The 22,101-nt window shown below is 38.4% G+C and overlaps 1 protein-coding gene across 1 annotated transcript in view; it reads right to left on the minus strand.

The window, feature by feature from the left end:
* LOC139977381 (uncharacterized) overlaps nucleotides 1–22,101 on the minus strand; it is a 212,008-nt gene that overhangs the window by 173,404 nt on the left and 16,503 nt on the right. Inside the window, exons 10-32 of the mRNA XM_071986681.1 lie at nucleotides 21,756–21,871; nucleotides 20,778–20,982; nucleotides 20,170–20,334; nucleotides 19,598–19,788; nucleotides 19,345–19,433; nucleotides 17,986–18,099; nucleotides 17,248–17,328; nucleotides 16,297–16,524; nucleotides 15,242–15,404; nucleotides 13,496–13,614; nucleotides 12,247–12,435; nucleotides 11,443–11,687; nucleotides 10,523–10,746; nucleotides 9,851–10,050; nucleotides 9,207–9,332; nucleotides 8,405–8,605; nucleotides 7,745–7,829; nucleotides 6,724–6,912; nucleotides 5,516–5,623; nucleotides 4,540–4,734; nucleotides 3,442–3,555; nucleotides 1,490–1,682; nucleotides 860–996 (exon numbers count right to left, since the gene is read on the minus strand). Of these exons, the coding sequence (XP_071842782.1) occupies nucleotides 860–996; nucleotides 1,490–1,682; nucleotides 3,442–3,555; nucleotides 4,540–4,734; nucleotides 5,516–5,623; nucleotides 6,724–6,912; nucleotides 7,745–7,829; nucleotides 8,405–8,605; nucleotides 9,207–9,332; nucleotides 9,851–10,050; nucleotides 10,523–10,746; nucleotides 11,443–11,687; nucleotides 12,247–12,435; nucleotides 13,496–13,614; nucleotides 15,242–15,404; nucleotides 16,297–16,524; nucleotides 17,248–17,328; nucleotides 17,986–18,099; nucleotides 19,345–19,433; nucleotides 19,598–19,788; nucleotides 20,170–20,334; nucleotides 20,778–20,982; nucleotides 21,756–21,871 (3,677 nt within the window). The remainder of the gene's footprint in view (nucleotides 1–859; nucleotides 997–1,489; nucleotides 1,683–3,441; nucleotides 3,556–4,539; nucleotides 4,735–5,515; nucleotides 5,624–6,723; nucleotides 6,913–7,744; nucleotides 7,830–8,404; nucleotides 8,606–9,206; nucleotides 9,333–9,850; nucleotides 10,051–10,522; nucleotides 10,747–11,442; nucleotides 11,688–12,246; nucleotides 12,436–13,495; nucleotides 13,615–15,241; nucleotides 15,405–16,296; nucleotides 16,525–17,247; nucleotides 17,329–17,985; nucleotides 18,100–19,344; nucleotides 19,434–19,597; nucleotides 19,789–20,169; nucleotides 20,335–20,777; nucleotides 20,983–21,755; nucleotides 21,872–22,101) is intronic.

The following is a 22,101-nucleotide window of genomic DNA, read 5'->3' on the forward strand; positions in this document are numbered from 1 at the left end:
TATGGTGTTCACAGCATCACGGAAGATTGCTTATTCCCAGACAAAATGGCATTTAACATAATATACGGAAAATGGTTCATGGCACTCCTGAATCCTGTTTTAGTAGAACATTGAGAAGGTATTTTTTTTCTTTTTTCTTCTTTTAGCTAAATTACTACTGATATCTCCAATCTAAGGGGGTAAACCTCTTGCAAAGACTCTTTATTTATTTATTTTTTCGGCTTTCCTTTTGTTTCTATCCTTGGAATATGAAGGATGTTCCCATTTTTGGTCAGATAGATGGGGTCAAAGGTCACCCGACATGACCATTGATGCTGAATGAGAAATGAACACAATCCTGTTTACTTTATGTTAACTATGTGAGTAAGTTAGATTTCAGTATTCCAACATGCTGACCTGTACAAAGCATTACTAGGATTTACTGCCAAACACATTAAGCTTAAAATCCCATTGCTTTGATACAAAGCATTACTGCAACTAATAGAACTCAATTGTACATTCACACGGAAACAGTCAAAGCACAGATACACTGGAACAATGTACAAAGATTTCTTGGTTGCAATGCTATCAAGTCTTTTTGCTTTCTTTACTTTTTGCCGCAAAATGTGGTAAATCAGTAGATAAATAATTTAACCTCTAGTGTATTCACTAGACAATAGGATATGACTTACTATGTCACATTGCATAAATGATAGGATGCAGGCCTATGCTGGATTGAGAGAACTATTCATCTGTTATAAAATTGTTCATATGACAACACACTTCTTGCTAATACAGATACATGGCAACGGAGAGTACATAGCAAAGACAAACAGCTTCAATTACCAAGGTCTGCAGCCATTTTGGCTCCATCTCTTACCTAGCAGACAAGCATACTGTTCAGGACATGTATCACACTGAAATGTAGCGGTCAGGTTGTGATAATCTGTGAATGTGCCCGCTGGGCAGGCATTCGCTGTATCGTTAGGACTGTCGCTGCCTTGGGGGCAAACATATCTATTGACAGAGAAAGAAGAAAGTTGTACAATCAATACATGTAGGACATATAGGTCTATCAAACATGAAACTTACAATTCAACTGTTCACCCTCACAAACTGGATAATTAAACCTAAAGTGAACCGGCAGTTACATCAAACATTCTCCCAGGGTCTTTACGTCACTTATTTATTTTTATTTTATTATTGAAATCAACTAATATTGAGGGATAGCTAGATTGTGCAGCATCTTACCAGGGCTGCAACAACAGTGCTTTTTTTTGCATCTTAAATAATGGAGATTGATACAGACAATTCTATCACTGCATGTTGACATATGCAAGGCCACTGAACTAATCACCAGTGTAGACAATCAATGGACACTGATCATAGAGGGTTTATATGTATCTAACATGTACATACCTGGCGTCAAAACAAACAGGATAAACGAAATGGATTCAGACATTTGAACTTGAAACAGTGTGAGTTGTTTTGTATTGCCACGGTAACTTACCCTGGGTAACAGTGGGTATCCGGTTCATCCAATGCTATCTGGGTACACGCAGACCCAGCAGTACATGCCGTACAGTCTGTCAGCTCATTCTGTCCTACGTAAGGGTTGAATGTCCCCATAGGACAAGGCTGAGGAGTATCTGTCCCCGAAGGACAGTAGTAGCCGGCAGGACATGTCTTGCAGGATTCAACAGCTGCAGAAATTAAAAAGTAAGTAGTAATTAAACAGTCATTAAAAAGTAAATAGGAAAAACATCATTCAAACCAAACCTGGTAGGTAAAATCATTTATTTGATTCTTGTGAAAAGTTTCTCCCCAGGAACTGAGATGAGAGCGGTATTTTTTATCGTTTGATGTTTGGTCAAATGTTTTCATCTCAAAGAGAAAAGACTGTAAACAAACAGTCATTTCCTATCCTGTTTTTTTAATCTCTCTACTCTTTGTTCTAATGTTGCTCTATTTCATTGTTCATTGTTTAGTGGTCCAATTAAACTGTTTGTCCATCTGTCTCTTCAGAATTCTGTCCTTATTCTGTTTTAGTTTCAGTTGACCTCTGGAGTAGACCCTGCTGTAATAAAAATGTCAGGCCCTCTAACTTGTGTTTTTGATGATATTCAATTTCATAACAATGCATTAAGCTCCACCAGTAAAATTTCCATTTCAAACATCTGAGTAAAAGTCAAACTAAGGATTTGAAATATTCCGATTCACATTTTTTTATTCTGATTAATGCTAAAATTTAATGGCAAAATAAATGCAAATTTAATGCTAAAATGAAAGATTTTCTGGGCAACAAAAGGCTGAGGGCCAAATGGAACCAAAAATTTACTTGCTGTTTAACATTCATTCGGTGACAAGACTCATGGGGGGTGTCTTAATTTCATAAACTGCAATCTTATACTGGGTAATACTTAGTAGTTTTGTTGAAATGACCACTGACACTAAATATACTAGTATAACTGAAATTTAATAAGATATTGATTTTACTAGATGATGTGAGAGATGTCAATAAAGACTTATTTTAAGAAAATGTGTGTAGTCAAAGGAAAACGTTGTACTGTAAAGTCACATAGCTATTACCATTATTATCTTATCATTACCAAATACTTCAAGAAACATAACTTTCTTTTGGGGGATGGGAGTGTGGGGATGGGAGTGTGGGGATGGGAGTGATGAAATGTGGGAGTGAGGGTGGGGGTGGGGTGAGGGCATGTGTAAAGAAAGGTACTCTTCAATGATTTAGGATACTTTATACATGTAGTAGCTAACATGCAGTAAGAGGTAAACAGCACCAATTTGCATCTTGTCCATGGGTGGCATGACAGGGCATGTAACCGTCATGTTAAACTATGGTGTACATCAACATCAATAAAAACCATAACCTACCATAAGACAAACATACAGGCTAAACATACTTCCATTTACCAATGCCTATGGTTGATTACAAATTTCAAGAAATGCTGCAAAATAATTCATAATAGCTGACAGCGATTTCTTTTATCAGTGTCGTTCACTTCATGTGAAAAAATCCATCACCAACCACATCCCTTTACTCCACCCTCTCTCTCTCCCTCCCCTCCGACCCCCCACCTCCCCATCAGCATTTTACACCATTTGATTAGATGAGAGCTTGGAGTTCAATGATACCTATAGCTCTTCTTCTGTGTAGGTACCACCTAGACATGAATATTAAGTGGTTAAGTCCTGAGTGGATTCAGGACAGTCGTGGCCATTTGGACATACTCTGAAAATTGTTCATAATATGTAACCTAAGAGCAGTTCCTTTATTTCATGTGGAACATTCTACTGATAACCACAGCCCCTCCTTCCATCCATCTCCCCTCTCCTCTATTCTCCCCCTCCCCCCACCTCCACCCCCTCCCCATTGGGATCTTGTACACTGGTTAAGTAGATGTCATTTTGATACTCTTTTAAAGACAAACTCATTAGTACCTATAGCTCCATGTTCTTCAGTGAAGGTACCATCTGGACATGGGTATGTGACGTAGTCCTGGGTAGATTCAGGGCAGTAGTGGCCTTTTGGACATATTCTTGGGATCGAGCACCCTGAAACAAATATAACCAAAAAAGAGTCATAAAACTTAATAAACCATAAGATATCTGTAACATGTAAATGAAATGTCCAAGAAAAATTAAAGAATTCAGGAGTTCAGAATGCATATGTATAGCGATACAGGACGGTAATCACTGTAACCTCAAATTCATGTAAACAAATTCAGAACCAAATTCTTTAATTTCAAGGATGCTGCGCAAATGTTTTCACTTGTCTTATCCAGGGCAAGATCCTCTTTGTAGTATTCTAATCGCTTATCTTTTAAGCTCACGACAAAACTTTGTATCAATTTCATTGCATTGGAATTCTTTACTTGAGAAAAGTTTGATTCGGTCTTCTATATCAGTTTTCCATTTGTATTCCTCAACTGCAGTATAAACTCAGTCTAGCAGATTGAAAACAGAGATGCCTAAGAACCTACATCTTAAAGAAATTCAAGTGCCTTTAAATGTCATATTTATTGGCCCTAACATGCTAGAAAGATTAAATCTGGTCAGAAATCTGGTCAGCTATAGCCAAATTTAAACTCTTGTTCAATGCCTCAACTTCAGTATAAACTCAGTATAGCAGATTGAACAGAGATGCGCAAGAACCTACATTAGAAATTTAAGTTCCTTTAAATGTCATATGTATTGGCCCCAAAATATGCTAGAAAGATGAAATCTGGTCAGCTATAGCCAAATTTAAACTCTTGATCAATGCCTCTTTCAGACCATCATACTCCACTACTAAACTTCATTATTTCATCAAACCTATTGGAAAATCTGCAAATAATCTGAATCATTATATCCTACAAGAAATTTATTTTTTAAACTGTTAGTAATTTCTATCCTGTTACCATTTTAAATTCTTCAGCTTTTAAATGGTCACATGCTACCATTAAAGTTGCTCGACCACTCAAGTGGACAAGACAGATTATTTTCTTTGCCTCTTGGTTTGTTCTTTCATTAGTCAGCATGTAACCATAGTAACCTCACCTATAGGGCAGTAGTGTCCTTCAGGGCAGTTTAAGCAGTCGTCTTGTTGAGTCAGTCCGAGCTCCGTCCCGTACGTGCCACCATCGCAGCCATACTGTGTGGAGAATTCTGTGGCTGTTGGGCAGTAGTAGCCACGAGGGCAAATGAAATCCACTCCTGGGGTGCCTGATACAGGAACTTGTGGACAGAAGTAGCCTGCAAAGAAAGGAATCAAACACCCAACATATTTTTATCAAAATAATATAGAACTTTTTAATGAAAAACCTGTAAAAGAGTACAAAACAGGTAAATTGTCGGGAAATTGTCAGTGAATTATCAAAGCAAGGAACAGGCCAATACTGAAATCAGTATTCAAGGTCTCATTCCAGCAATTAAACCTGGCATTTTGCGATTGGTTGTATTAATGTGTTATGCTATAAACCATGCCATGTAACACTTTCAAATAACTGAATATTTAAACCTCAGCCTGCTTAAGTGTTTAGTGTGTTTACAATAATTCATAGAGACATATTATTAGCAGTTTAAAATCAAAAACTTTTGCAACTTGGAAGTCTAATGTCATGTTTCATTTGCAAACCTTTTAAAGTTTATATCCATTTTCCATGGTACCTTGATGGAATTAAATACATGGTACCTTAGCTTTACTTTACCTTTTCTTTAAGGATCACAAAAAAGATTTGGAAAAATCTCAGATTTCCAAGGTATCAATCTTTTGATGGGTACTTGTGCAATAACCTGTACAATATAGTATGTACTTATGTATTATTTGTGTGACGAGAAACGTGCAGTAATGGGACTGGGTTTGATTTTTATTGGTTCATGTTAGTTATTCTATAACAGTTCATGAAACAAACGTTGTGGATAAGGACAAATTTTGAAAAAGGAAAAGTCTAAAACAAGCATTGTTAGGCTGTACATGAATATTACTTAAATTATGTGGCTATTAAGTCAAGGAGGATATTTCAAATTGTCTTACCGGGTGGACAATCACCACAGCCTTCACTTTCACTGGTGGCACCAGTCCTGTTGCCGTAGGTACCAGCAGGACATGCTAAAGGAGTCAGTCCATCCTCACAATAGTAACCTGTTCAAGTGAAAGCAACTCACATTTAAGTAAACTCAGATACAATTGAATTCAAATACACATCATTTTTGGAATATTCATGATATTACATTACATTGCTAGACTGGTTTCCATGGTTTCATTTAAAAGTTACTGTAATGTTACATAACCTTTAGTGACACTGTGTGCAACTACTATGTGTATATCTTTGCTTTTTTCACATTTGTGATGCACTAAATGGTCCCCTGTCAGTTATCTTTTGTGAAGTTGACTGCAACAAATACTCATTTCCAGCCAGTTGGGACAATTTCCTAATGCTAATACCTCTCTAAACTGTACTCCAAGATTGTGCTCTCAAAGTACTCCTATTGTCAGTACAAACAGTTCCTAACCTTGATCTAATAGAAACATGATTATTCATACTGCTGGTACTGACAATACTAGTGCTCTGAAGCAGGAGATGACACACTACAGCATAGAAACATTACCCCAACTTGGTGCTCATTTCATGTGAGTAACATTAAAGGGGAGAGTTACCAACCTTCTTCTTACCTCACATATAATATTACTGAAACCTGTCCAATGTGTCATGTTAGGAGATCAGAGACTCGCTGGAATAACCAGGATCACATGACAAGCAAGCTATGCTAGACTGGTTGCTATAGAAACCAGCAGGTCAGATCACAGCTAGTCTCCATTGTCGTCTTAGAGTTACAGACTTAGTGTACCTTTTGTTATGGCTCTACTCCTTACCTTACGGACAAATCCCTGAACTGGGATTCTAGCCGTTGAACCCTCCTCCCAGGCATAACCAGGGTCACATGACAAGCAAGCTATGCTTAATGTAAGTGCTTAATTTAAGTGTTTCCTCTTTCTTTATTTCTACTTGGTAACTAGCTGAGATAACAGCCTTGCTGTTTTTCTAGTGTACTTCATATGTTAACATTCCTACTGTAATGTTAGTATTGTATTTATCTTGTACAAACATATGAGAAATAAATTTGAAATTGTAATGCTAGACTGGTTGCTATAGAAACCAGCAGGCCAGATCACAGCTAGTCTCTATTGTCATCTTAAAGTTACAGACTGAGTGTACCGTTTATTATGGCTCTACTCCTTACCTTGCGGACAAATCCCTGAACTGGGGTTTCTAGCCGTTGAACCCTCCTCGCAGGCATAACCGGGATCACATGACAAGCAAGCTTCGCTAGACTGGTTGCTATAGAAACCAGCGGGACAGATCACAGGGTAGGCATCTGCGTCAGGGCAGTAGTACCCCGGCGGGCACGGAGTGCATTCAGTTTGTTCTCCTAGAGAGGATAAATGTGCAGATATGTTAGAGAGGCTGCAGGCATCTACTATATTCTGTATGTGTTAACAGTAATCTTTAAGCATCAATCTAAATTACTTTTCAGATCCATGTTTAGAAACATTCACCAAACATATACCACATGTAGGTCATATGAAATACATGTCAAACATTAGAAACTGATGATGGAGGGAACGCATGTTATCAGAAAGTCAGAACTATCTTTCCATCCCCCAATGCCATCCTCCACCACAATTTCCCGGTCCCCGGTTCATGTAATCATGAATGTTAACGAACACAAGTTCCCTAACAGCTATTTTGTTATAACCATATCAGTCAGATGCTGAACAAGGAGGACCAGAAGACATTTCAAAATCTCTCCAGAGTAGATGGGGGTAGTATGATAGCGGGTGTGTACAAAATGCAGGTGGGTGGGGATAAAATAGAGGTGGGTGGGAATGGGGTGGAGATGGGAAGGGATAGAGAGAAGGGGTGGGGATGGGATTGGATGGAGGTAAGTGAGAATAGATTGGAGGTAGGTGGAGTTAGAGTTTAGGTAGGTGGTGGGTAAGGTTCAGGCAGGTTGGGGTTTCAGATTTGGTGGAATTGGTATGGGTAGGCTGGGGGACTTGGTGTGGTGAAGGAGATACTCAAAAGTAATAAAGTTATGGCACTTTATAATCTTGCTTCAGTCCTTCCAGTAAATGACAATTTCGCCTCAAAAGTAAAAAATGTTTATGGATATTCCCAGAGTTCTCTTGCATCAACACTCCAGTTCCATTACTAGATGTAACATGCTAACTATTCTAAAGATTTAGTAATGGTAGCATTACCTAAGCTGTAATATCCCACGGCACAGACTTCTGGTGAGGATTTGGTATCATTACAGAATGAACCACTGGGGCAGTTAGTGCACTCCTGCGGAGGAAAGAATGAGAATTTAATCACGACACATCCAATAAATCTTATCAACTTGAATAAACAAATGTAATTCCTGAGAGCCATTCATCTGAACTCACAGAACAACTTTCAAAAAATTATTATATGAAATATCACATAGACTGAACCAAGAGACTGTCACAATGTATGTATTATGGTTAACAACCAATCGGAGACAACCATTTGGGCCTTCAAAGTCAAATTTGACAACATTGTTAACTCACATGCTGGCTGACAGTCTCCTATATCCTGTTTAAACTGTGTATGTTATAATTATCAGCCAATCAGAGTCTGTTATTTGGTATGATCTGTCACATTTTCCCTATATCATTATATGATACGATGCCTGACAGTCCCCTCATTTGAAATCATGTTTTTGTTGTAGTTGTCAATATACGATGCTGTGGATTTTTCAATGGAAGAAGGCACACTTCAACATTTGACTAACATTTATTGAAAACTTTAAGATAATTTACAAACAATCAAATATTAAAGCGACAATCTGTATAGAGTTCTAGTATTTGCCTAGATAAAAATCGTAAAGGTAACTTTACCGTTGCTAAGGGTAGACTGTACGTGCCATCGTAGCATGTTATCTTGAAGCTGGTGTAGATAGAGGGACAAGCAAAGCCTGCCGAACACTGGGTACAGCTCTGCTGACCACCAACGCTGTAATATCCAGGATTACACTCCACATTAGCACTGGAGTCTGCTGTATCCGGGCACTCATAACCAGGAGGACAAAATGTACATGCCTACAGAAAGGAAGTTGTGTCAAAGGTCAACTGATCAAAGTCATGTAATGTGCAATTTTTACTCCAGTCTACAATTCCATCTGACCTACTTATCATTCAAAATTTGTACAAATCACAGCTTCAGCCCTTTTCAAGATTCTGAAAATCTACTACAATAATGTCTCTTCATCTGACAAAAGCAAACTGACTGTCGTTACGTTTACAAACTTATTGTGATGCTAATGAACCATCCCGAAGAGCATTCCTTGATCCACAAGAGTCTTTTAAAGAATGGCAAAGACTACATTGCAATTACCACTTTCAAACTGACGACCATTCTCACTGTAAGCTGAAACTATTAACTGTTTTTTCTTTTTTTGAGTTAAGACTATTTTCTAATAAAATTTCAACAGAAGTTTTATTAACGCTTAATATAAACCTTGCTGATTTCATAACTGTCGCAAGTTAACGATGGACGACACCAGAAAAATAAGGGAAAAATATGGGATGGAATAGTGATTAGCATCATAGACTTACCAAGTTGTTGTAAGGGAAGGTAATGAGAGTACAGCGGTTGTGTGGAGACAGGGTAAAGTGAGGGAGGAGTACCGTAAATACTTACTGTTTGTCCTTCATCGGCAAAATACCCAGGAGCACAAACAATGGTACTGTCCGTGTCGGTGTAGGGACAGGCTTCCCCCGCTGGACAAATGGTACATTCCACTGATCCATTGGTGGAGTAATATCCCTACAACAAAATAAAGGAAATACCGACACTTGAAAAAAAATAGATCCACGCCAGATCTTCTGTGTTGCACTTCTAAAACAAATTTTGGGGTTTATTCATCAAAAAAAGGAAAAAATTCTATAAAATAGTTACAACTTACCATATTAAGACATCTTAAAAAAAAAATTTCACAAAATGAAAATTTGTTAGTGAGTTATTGAACACTTCTTTTGATTCTGATATTCTCTTCTCTGGAGGCTTTTGTAAATTGATTTGATTACTGACACATACACATAGAGCAAACCAGAAATATTCACTAGTAAAGAATTTGCCCTCGTTATTTTACAATAAACTTTGACTTGGCAAGCTAATGAATTACGATCTTATGTGATTTCGGTGATATCGGAAGACTGTGAGAGGATTGTTAAAAATGAACCTCAGAAGGTAGGTTTAACAAGGATACACTTAAGATGCAATTTCGTACATGATTGTGTGTATGAGTGTGTTTAATATCGTCGAAAGCAACGTCGGTCCCTTACCCTGAGACAAGGAGTGTTACCACTGCCGTCAACACTTGGGCACTCGTGACCGGCCTCACACTGGTAGCAGTATGAGAAACCGACGAATGAGTAGTATCCCGCAGAGCAGGCAGCTATGGTCGTGTCTGTGTCTGTGTCTGGACAGTAATAGCCGGGTTCGCAGAAGGTGCAGTAAGATTGGTTCCCCAATGAGTAGGATCCTACATGAATAAAAAGAATTTAAGCAGATAGATTCAAGACCAATGATTTTACCCGATGGTCTTCCTTACATGTGATCCTGTATTGTATCATTATAGTTTAAACCCATGGTCCATTGCAGCATCCAACATTCCACAAACACATTCTTTCATTTTTGTTAGATTTGTCTCTCTACCCCTCCAGCCCCCTCCCCCCACCTTCCACCACCCTACCAAACTCCACATTCAAAAGTGATACATATTCATCAACGTTACTTGTTATTCATTTCAGGAAAAAATGCCTGCAAGAAGTTTATTTTAGTAAAGCAAATCCTATTTCAATGAAACAACTTTACAAACACAATTTACAATCATTAACTATTAAGCTGGTATGAATCTCACTAAACCAAGGCAATGCATATTACCTGCAATGCTTTAGGTAATGACAATGTATTGTTTTAACAATGATCAAAAATTCTACCATAATGGTACCTACCACTTGGACAAGCATAGGCCTCTGAGCCATCTGTTGTTGACGGACATGCAAATCCAGCGGTGCAGTCTGTACACTCGGTTTGGGAACCTGCAGAGTAAAGACCAGGGGTACAAGCGATGGGTGCTTGGTCAGTCGTCGGACACTCGTATCCTGCTGGACAGGCGGTGCAACTGGTAGCTCCAATCAGACTGTAGGTTCCAGTCGAGCAGAGCTGTGCGGCCAAGCTGAAGACACAGACAAACATTACAATGAAGTAGAGGTCCAGTAAAACAGTGTATTAGGTGTAATATGAAGCTGTGAATTGCACTTTTCTTTGTGAATATTACTGTGTAGTCAGTCTGTACAGTATATACAGGGGTTGGAGAACCAAATCTGAAACCAGGTAAAATTTTGTATTCATCTTTCCTTATTTATATAATGAAAATGCGGATACATTATTCTTTATCGCATATTTCCCGGGCATCCTTTATGAACCTGTGCCCATGGCCAAAGCATCCTCCCCCCGCCCCGCATTTCTCCCCCCTCATTAGGCCTGACAGTATGTACATTACAGTGTTATCAAGTTATCATTGCTTCCCATACTTGTGCACCCGATTCACATAGTATCATACAATCATATCGTATCGTAATAATATAATATAAAACATCCGCAATATTGCATCATAATAATATAATATAAAATATCCACAACAATACTGTTGCATTTAGTATTACTTGATTCACACAGTATCATACAAAATATTGTATCATAATAATATAATATAAAACATCAACAAGAATATTGTTGCATATAATATTACATGGTACAATGATATTTTATGATAACAATTATAATGTTAAATGATTTTTTTATAATATTACAGTATAATAGTATAGTAATCTAGCATGTGAATTGGCTGACAGGTGCCAGATGAACCCACCTTGGATCAGGGCAGTAGGAACCAGCTGGGCAGTCTGTACAGAAGGTTGCACCTTCAGTACCATTCGTGGTGGCGCCGTCTGAACATTCAACGGGCAGTAGGTCAGCTGCCTGGCATGCATACCCAGAGGGGCATATATGACAAGAGGCATTGCCTAGAGGACTGTACCAACCGCTTGCACAGGCTGTAGTAGTATTTACCGAACATGAGTAACCAGCGAGACACAGGAGACAAAATGGATTACCCTGTGGATAGAATAAAGATCATATCTTCAAATAGCAGAAACTGATGTCCTACAATGGTTACTGAAGTGATTATTTTATTGTTTGTTCCTCATTACTTTTCTCCATCGGGTAATGAATTTGCCTGTAATGGAGGTCCACTGTCAAGAGGAACTTTTATTCACCACAAATCATAAACATAAAGACATTTCCTAAAGTATAGTTTCCAAAAAGACCTGCAATAACTAATACCTTTTTTTGATATTCATTATCTCGAGAGGCTGTGAGAGACATGTCAGGCCTCAGGGACAATCATCACACCTCTTTCTCGAAGGCTTCATTTTTCCTTACATATATATCAAAGTGAGAATACCTAACCCTATATGGTATCGTTATCCTGTCCCCTTGTTGTGCCTATAGGCCTTTTAATTTAGCCCAGGCCCCATACTTAGCCCTCTGTACCCGGGCTGCAGCCTCCCATGAACACCCTCTCAACAGACCTGCCTCATATCTACAGGCCTGCTATCACTGGGTATGAAATTCCTTCCATTACTTGATTTTACTGAGATGACCTTTGACCTACCTCTTCACTGTAATATCCATCAGCACATAACACAGGGATGTCACCAGGGTTGATGCAGGAGTACCCGGATGGGCATGTGTCACATGACTCATCAGCACCTAAGGAGTAAGACCCCCAAGGGCACAGCTGGGGCACATTGGCAGGATCACTGCAGTAAGCACCAGCTGGGCAATCAGTGCAAGCAACAGACTAATGAAGAAAACAAAAGAAAATTAAAAATTATAAGCCCACTGGTTTTACTGGCTCTGAACTGGTGTGTCATTTGGTCAAGGTATCAAAGGTACCACTATATTGAGGTGAAGAAGGAGTGATTTCTTTTGGCTGAGAAAGATGTTAATTTCATCCGAGGTACCAAATACATTCCTTACTTCAAGGCCCCGAATGTCGTTGTTTGGATCATTGAGCTGGTAGTAACTTATGTCCTCCTCATCTAGGTATCTCCAAAGGAAAATTAAGAGATGATGAATTACAAACCATTTATCATTGCTATAACTTCATTAAAAATTTTGATCTTGATATATTCTCAGCCCAAATCATGGTATTTCTCTCAAAACAGAGTAACTCAAAAGACCATGAATATAGCAACTATTACATAAAATATGCCTATGATCTTCTTTAAATAATAAAGAATGTCCCAGGTAAACCATCTTTTACAACTATGCAACTGACTTGAGTTTCAATAAAGCATACCTTTGCCTGACATTTAATTACTATAAGCAAACCAAAATGATTGGACAATCTAACATTCACTGGTTAATTCCTATAACTTTATGAGACCTAGGCTCTTCCTTGTGTATTGGGCAATGTGGCTTAGACAGGATTTGTCACACACAGTATATAGACAGGACACATCTCGGGAAGGTCAAGTGACCATCGACAGAAGGAACCTGCCCCATTCCCGGTGTCTAGGTCGAAAAAAAAGTCAAATTAATCAGGAAAGAGGGTGGTGGCTTCATTTACATTTAGTATCACGGGGAGGGAGGGGGGGGGTTAGCCCACTGGTTTTCTGGCTCCTACCTGGTGTGCCATTGGGTCCAAGGTATCAAAGGTACCACTATACTGAGGTGCAGAAGGAGAGATTTCTCTCGGTTGTAAAAGATGTTAATTTGATGGCTATTTGCAAAAAAGTCACTTTCTTTACTGTTTAATTCCAATCCCTTTCATGAGACCCGACAAACTGCTTACAAAAACAAAAAGTGCATGCATTGTTTAGTGAAAATACTCATAAAATTCAGTAAATTTGACCGACCTCTCCCTCTGGGCTGTAAGTGCCGATGGAGCAGCTGACCGGCTCCGAAGATGGGTCAGCGCAGATGAATCCCCTCGGACAAGTGACACAGACCGAAGATCCCTCCTCGCTGTAAGAACCTGAAAATACGGTCAAAAATTACACGGATATTCTATAAATATTACAATAACAGAACACAATAACAATCTAATAGTAGCACTTATTGTATAAAACCAATCTGACAATGCGATACTATTATTTGCTTTTTATATAGCGCTTTATACCAGCAATAGGTCTCAAAGCGCTTTACAGACGTTATATTACACCTGTTCAATGATAGCCTGTCCCAGAGACAATCCCTCCAGTCGGCAGCAGTTATATACTGCGCCCAATGACAAGTTACCTCACAGGTACCCATCTAACCCCTGGGTGGAGAGAGGCAAGTGAGATAAAGCATCTTGCCCAAGGACACAACGTAATGAACTAGGCAGGAATCGAACCAGCAATCCTCGGATCACGAGTCCGACACCTTAGCCAATTGGCCACCACATAAACTTTAAAGAGCTCTTATCTTTTTTTTATACATTTGCATAGATTTTGGCAGAAGATATGGAGTTTGTTAATTTTTCAATATGTTTTCTCTGAGTAAATTTTGACAGGGCAGGAATGAGAGACAAATGGGATCCATAAAGTTATTTTTGTGTAAATCTAAATCTTCCAGATGGAATCCTATATGGATATTAAACTTCCTTTCACATGACGTCTGAATAATATTCCATATTTTGCCAATTTTAAATATATTTAAATAGAGCAAACCCTCAATTATCCAAAGAAATATTAGTTTGAAAACTTTATTCATATGTGTGTACGTACAGTCAGTGTAGACATGAAAACTTGTGAACACAAAGGTTCTCACCAAAATATGCACACCATGTAAAGAAAATACATATTACAAAACTGTCAAAAACATTCTGAAAAGTATGTCAACTTGTAAGTTTTGGAAACATTTTTGACTATTTTCACTTTGGTATCCCTTTATAGGCCACTTAACTCATGTACCAAAAACAAATATTAACATTGTACTACACACAGACCATTACAATGGCAAACTGTTGAAGTATAGCACCATTCAAGTGTAGCAAAAACTTGCGGTAATCAAGATTATCTAACATCTGCCCGGGTCCAGACATGTCCTGAAAATTTACATTCACAAAAGGATACCAGCCACAAAGAAATGCTAAGAGCATGTAATACACTCTATTGCACATCAGAAAATAATGTACAGACCATTAGAATGACACACTGTACTACATAAATTACAGAACACATGATTATCGACATCCCTGTGCATATTTGTACATATATCCGTAAATCTCCGGACATATCCAGAAATCAAGGTTGCCTAACATCTGCCCAAGTCCAGACATGTCCTGAAAATTTACATTCACAAAGACGACACCAGCCACAAAGAAATGCTAAGAGCATGAAATACACTCTATTGCACATCAGAAAATATTGTACAGACCATTGGAATGACACACTTGTACTACATAAAATTACAAAACACATGATTATCGACATCCCTGTGCATATTTGTACATATATCCGTAAAGCTCCGTACATATCCATAAATCTCCAGACATATCCGTAAATCTCTGGACATTTCCGTCAATCTCCGGACATATCCGTAAATCTCCAGACATATCCCTAATCTCAGGACATCTCCAGACATATCCATGTAACGAGATGTTACTGTACATCACTAACCTGGATCACAAGACGAGCAGACGCCATCACCAGCTGCTGCGTAGTAACCGGCTGAGCAGTTGGTGGGAGCCACCGGTGTGGTACCGTTAACACACTCCTGGCCGGCCGGACATAGGCTACAAGAGGAATCACCCTCCTCAGACCATTTACCAAGGGGGCAACTCTGTTAGAAAGGATAAAACGCATATATATTATGATATTTCCAAGAGAGTATAAACATATAAAAAGAACTAAGAAGTGAACTAAGAAGTAAAAAAATTCCAATATTGTTGAACTAAATTTCCAATATTACCTATTTTTAGTTCCTCAGGTTAATAATTTTATAATATCTTAACTTATTCCAAAGTGTACTGTCTAATGTTTTATAAAAACAATTAAACAATATTATGAGCAAAAGCAATCAAATTAAGGTAAAAAAGTCAACAAAAAATTTGAAGGTAACAAATTAATTGAGAAAACCATTAAAAGTAAAAAATGTACAGTAGCTTCACCTTAACAAGATTTAGTATCACATGGAAGTGACATTTGTTTACAAATCGATGAGTAAACGAATATATAGAAAGTTTTGAGGTAGTGACGAAAAGAGTCTAAAAATATGAGCATCGAAAGGATCAAGGGAAAACCATAAGAACAACAGATTTAAAAAAGACAGCATGTAAACATGTATTGAAGTTACGACGATGATCTAACATTCAAAGCGTTATTACGGAATATTGACTTATTATAGGGCACGTAATATTTAATTTTAAAGGCAATGTTGTCCAGTGAAGTGGGAAAGTTTCTTGTATTATGAGTGGTAGTCATCTTTTCCACAGATATTAATCTACAGTGATACCATACCAGAAATGTGAATAATGCAAATATACCGATCAAATCCATTACATTATGCAAATTTCTCATCATAGTATTTTCTCTGTATTCAAATACAGAGTAGACAACCTACAAATATCTTCATTAGAAAATAACCATCTCAGCATCAAATATTCATAAGAAATTAACTCCTTTTAAAAAATTTTGTAAGATTTGCGTCAAGAGGAATCAATCTAGAGTATTACCGTGCAGACTTGTTGTCCAACCAGACTGTAATAACCCTCTGGGCACTTCACAGGGCTATTTGTTTTCAACAGACACTGTCTTCCTCCTGGGCAGAGTTTACAGGAGGCTTGACCTTCTTGGTTCTGGTAGGTTCCATCAGGACACTCCTGGGGGTTACCCAAGGGTGACGGGCACATGAAACCCACAGCACAGTCTACACAGTGGGTACCATTGGAATATTGGCCAACCTGGGAATTGAATGGAGAGTAAGTACCTCAAAATAAATAGAAAATAGACTAATATTAGAGTGTGGAATTTAAATAGAGATACTGATATAATAATTGTTACTGTGAAGTAGATATTGTTGCATTCAATGTTGTGTGGTCGATAAAGTTTTATAGGATATTCTTGAACAAGACTTGTACTTGATACTATTTTACACGATATTGTTGACGATATTGTTGCCAAAGATATTGTTGTACTTGATACCGTTAACTTGATACTATTAACCAGATATTGTCATATGCGATACTGTTGTACTTGATACTGTTTAATGTGATACTATTGTACTAACAATCACTGTTCTTCTTACGATGAAATTTAACCGCATGCCATTGATAATGCTTTACAGGATAATGTTGCATACGAAATTATTGTACCTAATACTGTAAACCAGATATGGTTGGCTTTGACACTGTTGTACTTGATACTGATTACTGTGATACTATTGTACTAACAATCACTGTACTTGATATGATGAAACTTAACCACATACCATTGTCTTTGCACTGTTGATATTTACAACAAATTATGGTAGCTAATTATGTTATACTCAATAGTTTAATATTTAATAAATGCAATAAACTGAACTCTCATAATTAGGAACACTACAATTGTCTTTACAACTAACGCCCCTATTTTATCAATGACAACAAGTTACTAGCTTCTTTCCATTGTCATAAAGTTCTCACCGAACATAGACCTTGTCCAGAATCACCGCAAGCCTGGCCAGGGGGACAAGCTGTACACTCCGTAGCCCCTCCTAAAGTATACTGTGGATGAAATCAATACAAGAAGTAACAGAATTTACCACATTACCATGCAGAAGAAAAAAAATCTATATGGGCATTTTTTGGCAACGTTCTGTAAGGAGAGCAGTCCACTGCACTTACAAAACCTTGCAGAAATCTTGGTTTTTGAAAAGGCTTTTCCCATTTGTCACAGTTCTGCATGTGAGATCAATATTTTTATGCATATAAACCGAGACAAAATACTTCTTTTTATTAGTTTCTATCATAAATATTGCGGTACACCCCATCGTCAACAGTTTTAACTAAACTGATCTAGTCAGTCACCTTGACAGATCGCTTAGCCAGTAACCTGTAAGACAAATTCATATCTTGCCAAGAAGTTGTACTTCTTTTCATCAAAATGAACAAAATGAACAAAATCTACAGCAAAACTTGACCACTGGTCCAATCCGTCAAAACACTGTTTTTTAGTTAACATGTCATCAATAGTCATCTCCCACACTGTACTGGTTTGGTATTTTTTGGGCTAACAGCAATACTGACCTGTCTAATCTCTTCTACTGTACTTCCCCATCTACACGGTCTACAAATGAGTGCCCTCTGAACCCGCTTCCCTAACCTATGATAAATGCAGCTAATACAACTGATACACAATCAAGGCAAGGAGGTTCAACTTACATAGCCAGCAGCACAGGCGATAGGACTGGAATACTTGTACGGACAGCGGTAGAACTCCGGACACTCTGTACAACCAGTCGACCCATTGACAGTGTTATAAAACCCATCCACACACTGGACAATTGAAAGAAAGAAAAACAATACATATTCACATGGACATGTAGTCACAAAGAAAGAATGGTCTGTTGAGTTATTATCCTAACACAACACTGTTACATTGTTAAGGTGTTTACTAATGCAATATTGATACTGTTTTCCTTGGCACAAGAAAACAAAGGTAAATAACTTGACATTATTGGTTTCTTCAAAATGCAACTGTAAGTCTATTTCAACTTATATTTTTATATATAAACAGTAATCCAGGCCATGGAAGATCCCATATACAAAGATTTTTGGAGAGGCCGACTAGGCCTTGACATCTTGTTTAGCAAGAAGTCAAGATTCTGTGGGTGTTTAAAGGTATTGCTTGTATTCCACAAAAATTTGAAATGAACATATTCCAAACAATACCATTTTTAATTTGAAGCAATTTCTGCAAGATTTCAAGTGTTAATAACTTCATATTCTCCATCAAAGAATTTGTGAGCCAATGAGCAGATTTTGCCAGTAAAAGACAATGTGAGATTCTGTCAAAACTCGCATGTGCTACACTGGCTAAGCTACATATATCTCTTCTGAAAGGCCCCGGCTAAATATTGATGTTTGCTTTTCCAAAGGCAACAGACTTGTTCTCGGTTTTAAGCATCTTTTCCAATCATTGGTTACGTCATGTGCTGGAAGTGTCAGCCTTGGCAGAAAGCACACAACCATGAATCTATTTCAAGACAATAACATAGACCAGGGATAGGTTTCATGATAATGGTTCCTATGTAAACTGAACTTGATCATTAGACAGAAGACATCTTAAAGGATGTGAAGACCCTCGCACAAAGAAACGTCTGATGCCGGTTATCTGACCTAGTTTCGAATGAGGTGTAACAGAAGTGTTAGACACCACCATCGTTCCCAGAAAATACACACACAGCTTGCTACTGTCGGTAATTAGACACTAGTGTACAGTCAATACATACAGCTACGGTCAATACCAACAACACAGTGTACATAGCAGCGATGGACATCTCAGGTCCAGCTAAAGATAACAAGGTATCACGTTTCATTACTGTCTGCATTTTGTAGCGACAAAAAGAAACTTCACTTGCAAGCAACGGAAAGTTAACTTTTTTCAGATGGCGGCACACGGTTTGGGGCGAGTCTTCGATGCCTTTAAGGAATTGTCATTTTTTAGCAAATGGCTAAAATTATGAAATTCTGGGCCTGTGTATAAAAATAAAATATTATGACATGCTCAGATCAACTTACAGCTTGACAAGTGTCTGCTCCAGATATGTCAGTATAATACCCTGCAGGACATGGTGTAGGACTGGAGGTAGGATCAGCACACTGGTGACCTGCCACACAGAAAAACAAATAATACATGGAAGAATGAGCTAAAAGCAGGTATTTATGAGATATTAATCAGTTTTGACTTTGTTAGGAATCTTAAACTGCTTTTTAATCAACAAATCAAATCAATGACTAAAAGGCAGGCAAAGTTTTGCTGGCTTGAACTTACCCAACGTGCAAATGGTGCAATTTGTGTTGCCTGTGGTATTGGCATACCAGCCCGTCGGGCACGTGGTAGGTCCAGCAGGGGGAGGATAGGGGCAGTAGGACCCCTCTGGGCAAGGATCACAGGAGGTACTCCCTGGGGCAGCATACTCTCCACTGTTACAGATAGTTGGCTCTGAGTCAGTGGTAGGACACCTGTGAAGATTCAAAGGAATTAGTATGTATGTATACGATAAGATACACAGTGTATTGCATTACAGCATGTTAGGATATTAATACAAAACTACGTTTGGAATGTGATTAATTAATCTGAGGAGTGTTAGCTCAGTGGTTAATTCCTGTGCCTTTCAATCATAAGGTCCCCGGTTCGAGTCACTCCAAGATTAATGTTTGGCGTCCAGTTACAGAGTTGTTGACAATTGACAATTCGTAATCATGGACGTTAAAATATGAATCTTAGAGACTAATTTCAGTCAGCTTGTGGCTTTGATCAGCCAATGAGGCTTCTGCGCGAGTTCCTGCTTGCAGGAGAATCTAAAATACACACATACAATTAGATAGACAAAGATAACTTACTCGTAACCTTCCCAGCAGAGTGTACAGCTGACATTCCCAGGTAAGGAATAGTAACCACTGGTACACTGGATTGGAGTGGAGTACCGGTCGATGCACTCATAACCGCCAGGGCAGCGATCACAGTCCAGAGAGCTGCTCTCGTTTGCATATTTGCCTTCCTCGCAACTAGGTCAAGATGAAACAAGAGGAAGCAGTGTTTGGGAAATTGATTAATACAGAATACAGGCCGTAACTCTACTGTCATTAGTTGTTTTGCTATAAGCCAAAAAATGTTTTATCTTTTTCTTTCTGAAATGATACTCAAAAATTACAAGTTTCTACTTGACGAAATCATACCAGACACCTGTAATGGTTACTTTAGTAATACAGTAAAACTAGGATCAGAGAAACTCTGGATACAAGCACCCGTCATTGACAGAAAACGCTAGTTCACTGCATGCTCTAGTGTGCAGGCAGTATGTGTGTGTGGAGGGGGGGGCAGGGGGCATTTCTATGACTATGGGTCTTTACTGCTATCGAAAGCTAAGTCACATGGGTCAAGTCGAGTTGGATTTCATTCAGTTGGGTTTTGCGTTGTTGGCTTTCATCTATGATCAGCAGTCACTCACCTTATCTGTTCTGTGAGACCATCCACCGGACAGTAGAATCCTGGGTCACATTCGGAACAACCAATGCTACCGTTTATGGAATAAGTTCCGGCCAAGCAGAGGACGGGGCTTGTTCCTCTATCTGAACATTCGTAGCCTCCTGGACATAGGAAACACTCTGTAGTATTCCCCAGAGAATAGAAACCGTCAGGACATGTAATAGGAGCTGACAAAAAACAAAAAGGGGGAAAACATTAACCGTTTTCCTGTTTCCTCCGCGCAAGAACAACAAATTACTTGGGTAACTTATCTTTCCTTGAATCAATTTGCAGCTAAGAAGCACTTTACAACAAACCTTTACAAGCTAGAGTGTTCCTAAAATTTAAACCTTTTTCCTTAATGAAGTGCATACACACACATGAAGGAAAAGGCGATCAAAAAGTTATAGTGTAAGTTTTACAGCCTAGTATCAAAGACAAGGCCTTCCCACATGATTTTACAAGAGTAAATCACAGGTTATTGGGTGACTTTTTGCACCAACACACCCAATCCTGTGTTCAATTCAAACAGTTGCTCCTGGGGCACAACAGTGCACCCCCTGGAGAGTATCCAATGGGGTGCAGCAATCCAGCACACACAACTATACACACAAGTTTCCTCGCAGATCCTGCACCCTCCCCCAACCCCCCCCTCCTCCCCACGTGAAAACAGGTAATGGAGATTTAATGTCTTGCCTAAGGACACAATGCAACGATCTGGCCATGACTAGAACCTGCAATCCATAAGTAGCAAGTCCATTGCGTTCACCATTTAACCACATCTGACCATTGGACCACAATTTTCTCTCTTTGAGAGTTGACATAATTCTAAGAAGTTCAATTTCTGAATAGTTGCTTTAACGACTGCATGCAATAATGGAAAATAGAAAAGTAAGCAAAATTTGACGACTGGTATGATTTTAAAATGATAGTACCAGAGCAAGATTATAAGTAAACTTACATGATGAACTATCCAAGCATGAACTACCAGGGGGGCAATAAGTGCACGAATCAGACCCTGTAACATCAGCAAAGGTACCAGCTGGGCAGTCACTGCAATACTTAGAAGCAGCCGTACTGTTATGATAAAGAAAAGAATGGAATACAGGGAGAGGAGTGTGATACATTATATGTTAACAGCATTCTATTTTATCACTGATATATGTGTAAAATGTAACATTTGTAGTATATTATCATATGTTTAATGTTAAGTGTCAACTTGGAATACACCTAGAATTTACTATCACATATATGTATCATTCTTGCACGGTGTTAACTTAAGTATGAAGTAACTTTGGTTAACCCAA

Source organism: Apostichopus japonicus, chromosome 12 (genome assembly GCF_037975245.1).
Source record: "Apostichopus japonicus isolate 1M-3 chromosome 12, ASM3797524v1, whole genome shotgun sequence".
Classification (NCBI taxonomy): Eukaryota; Metazoa; Echinodermata; class Holothuroidea; order Aspidochirotida; family Stichopodidae; genus Apostichopus; species Apostichopus japonicus.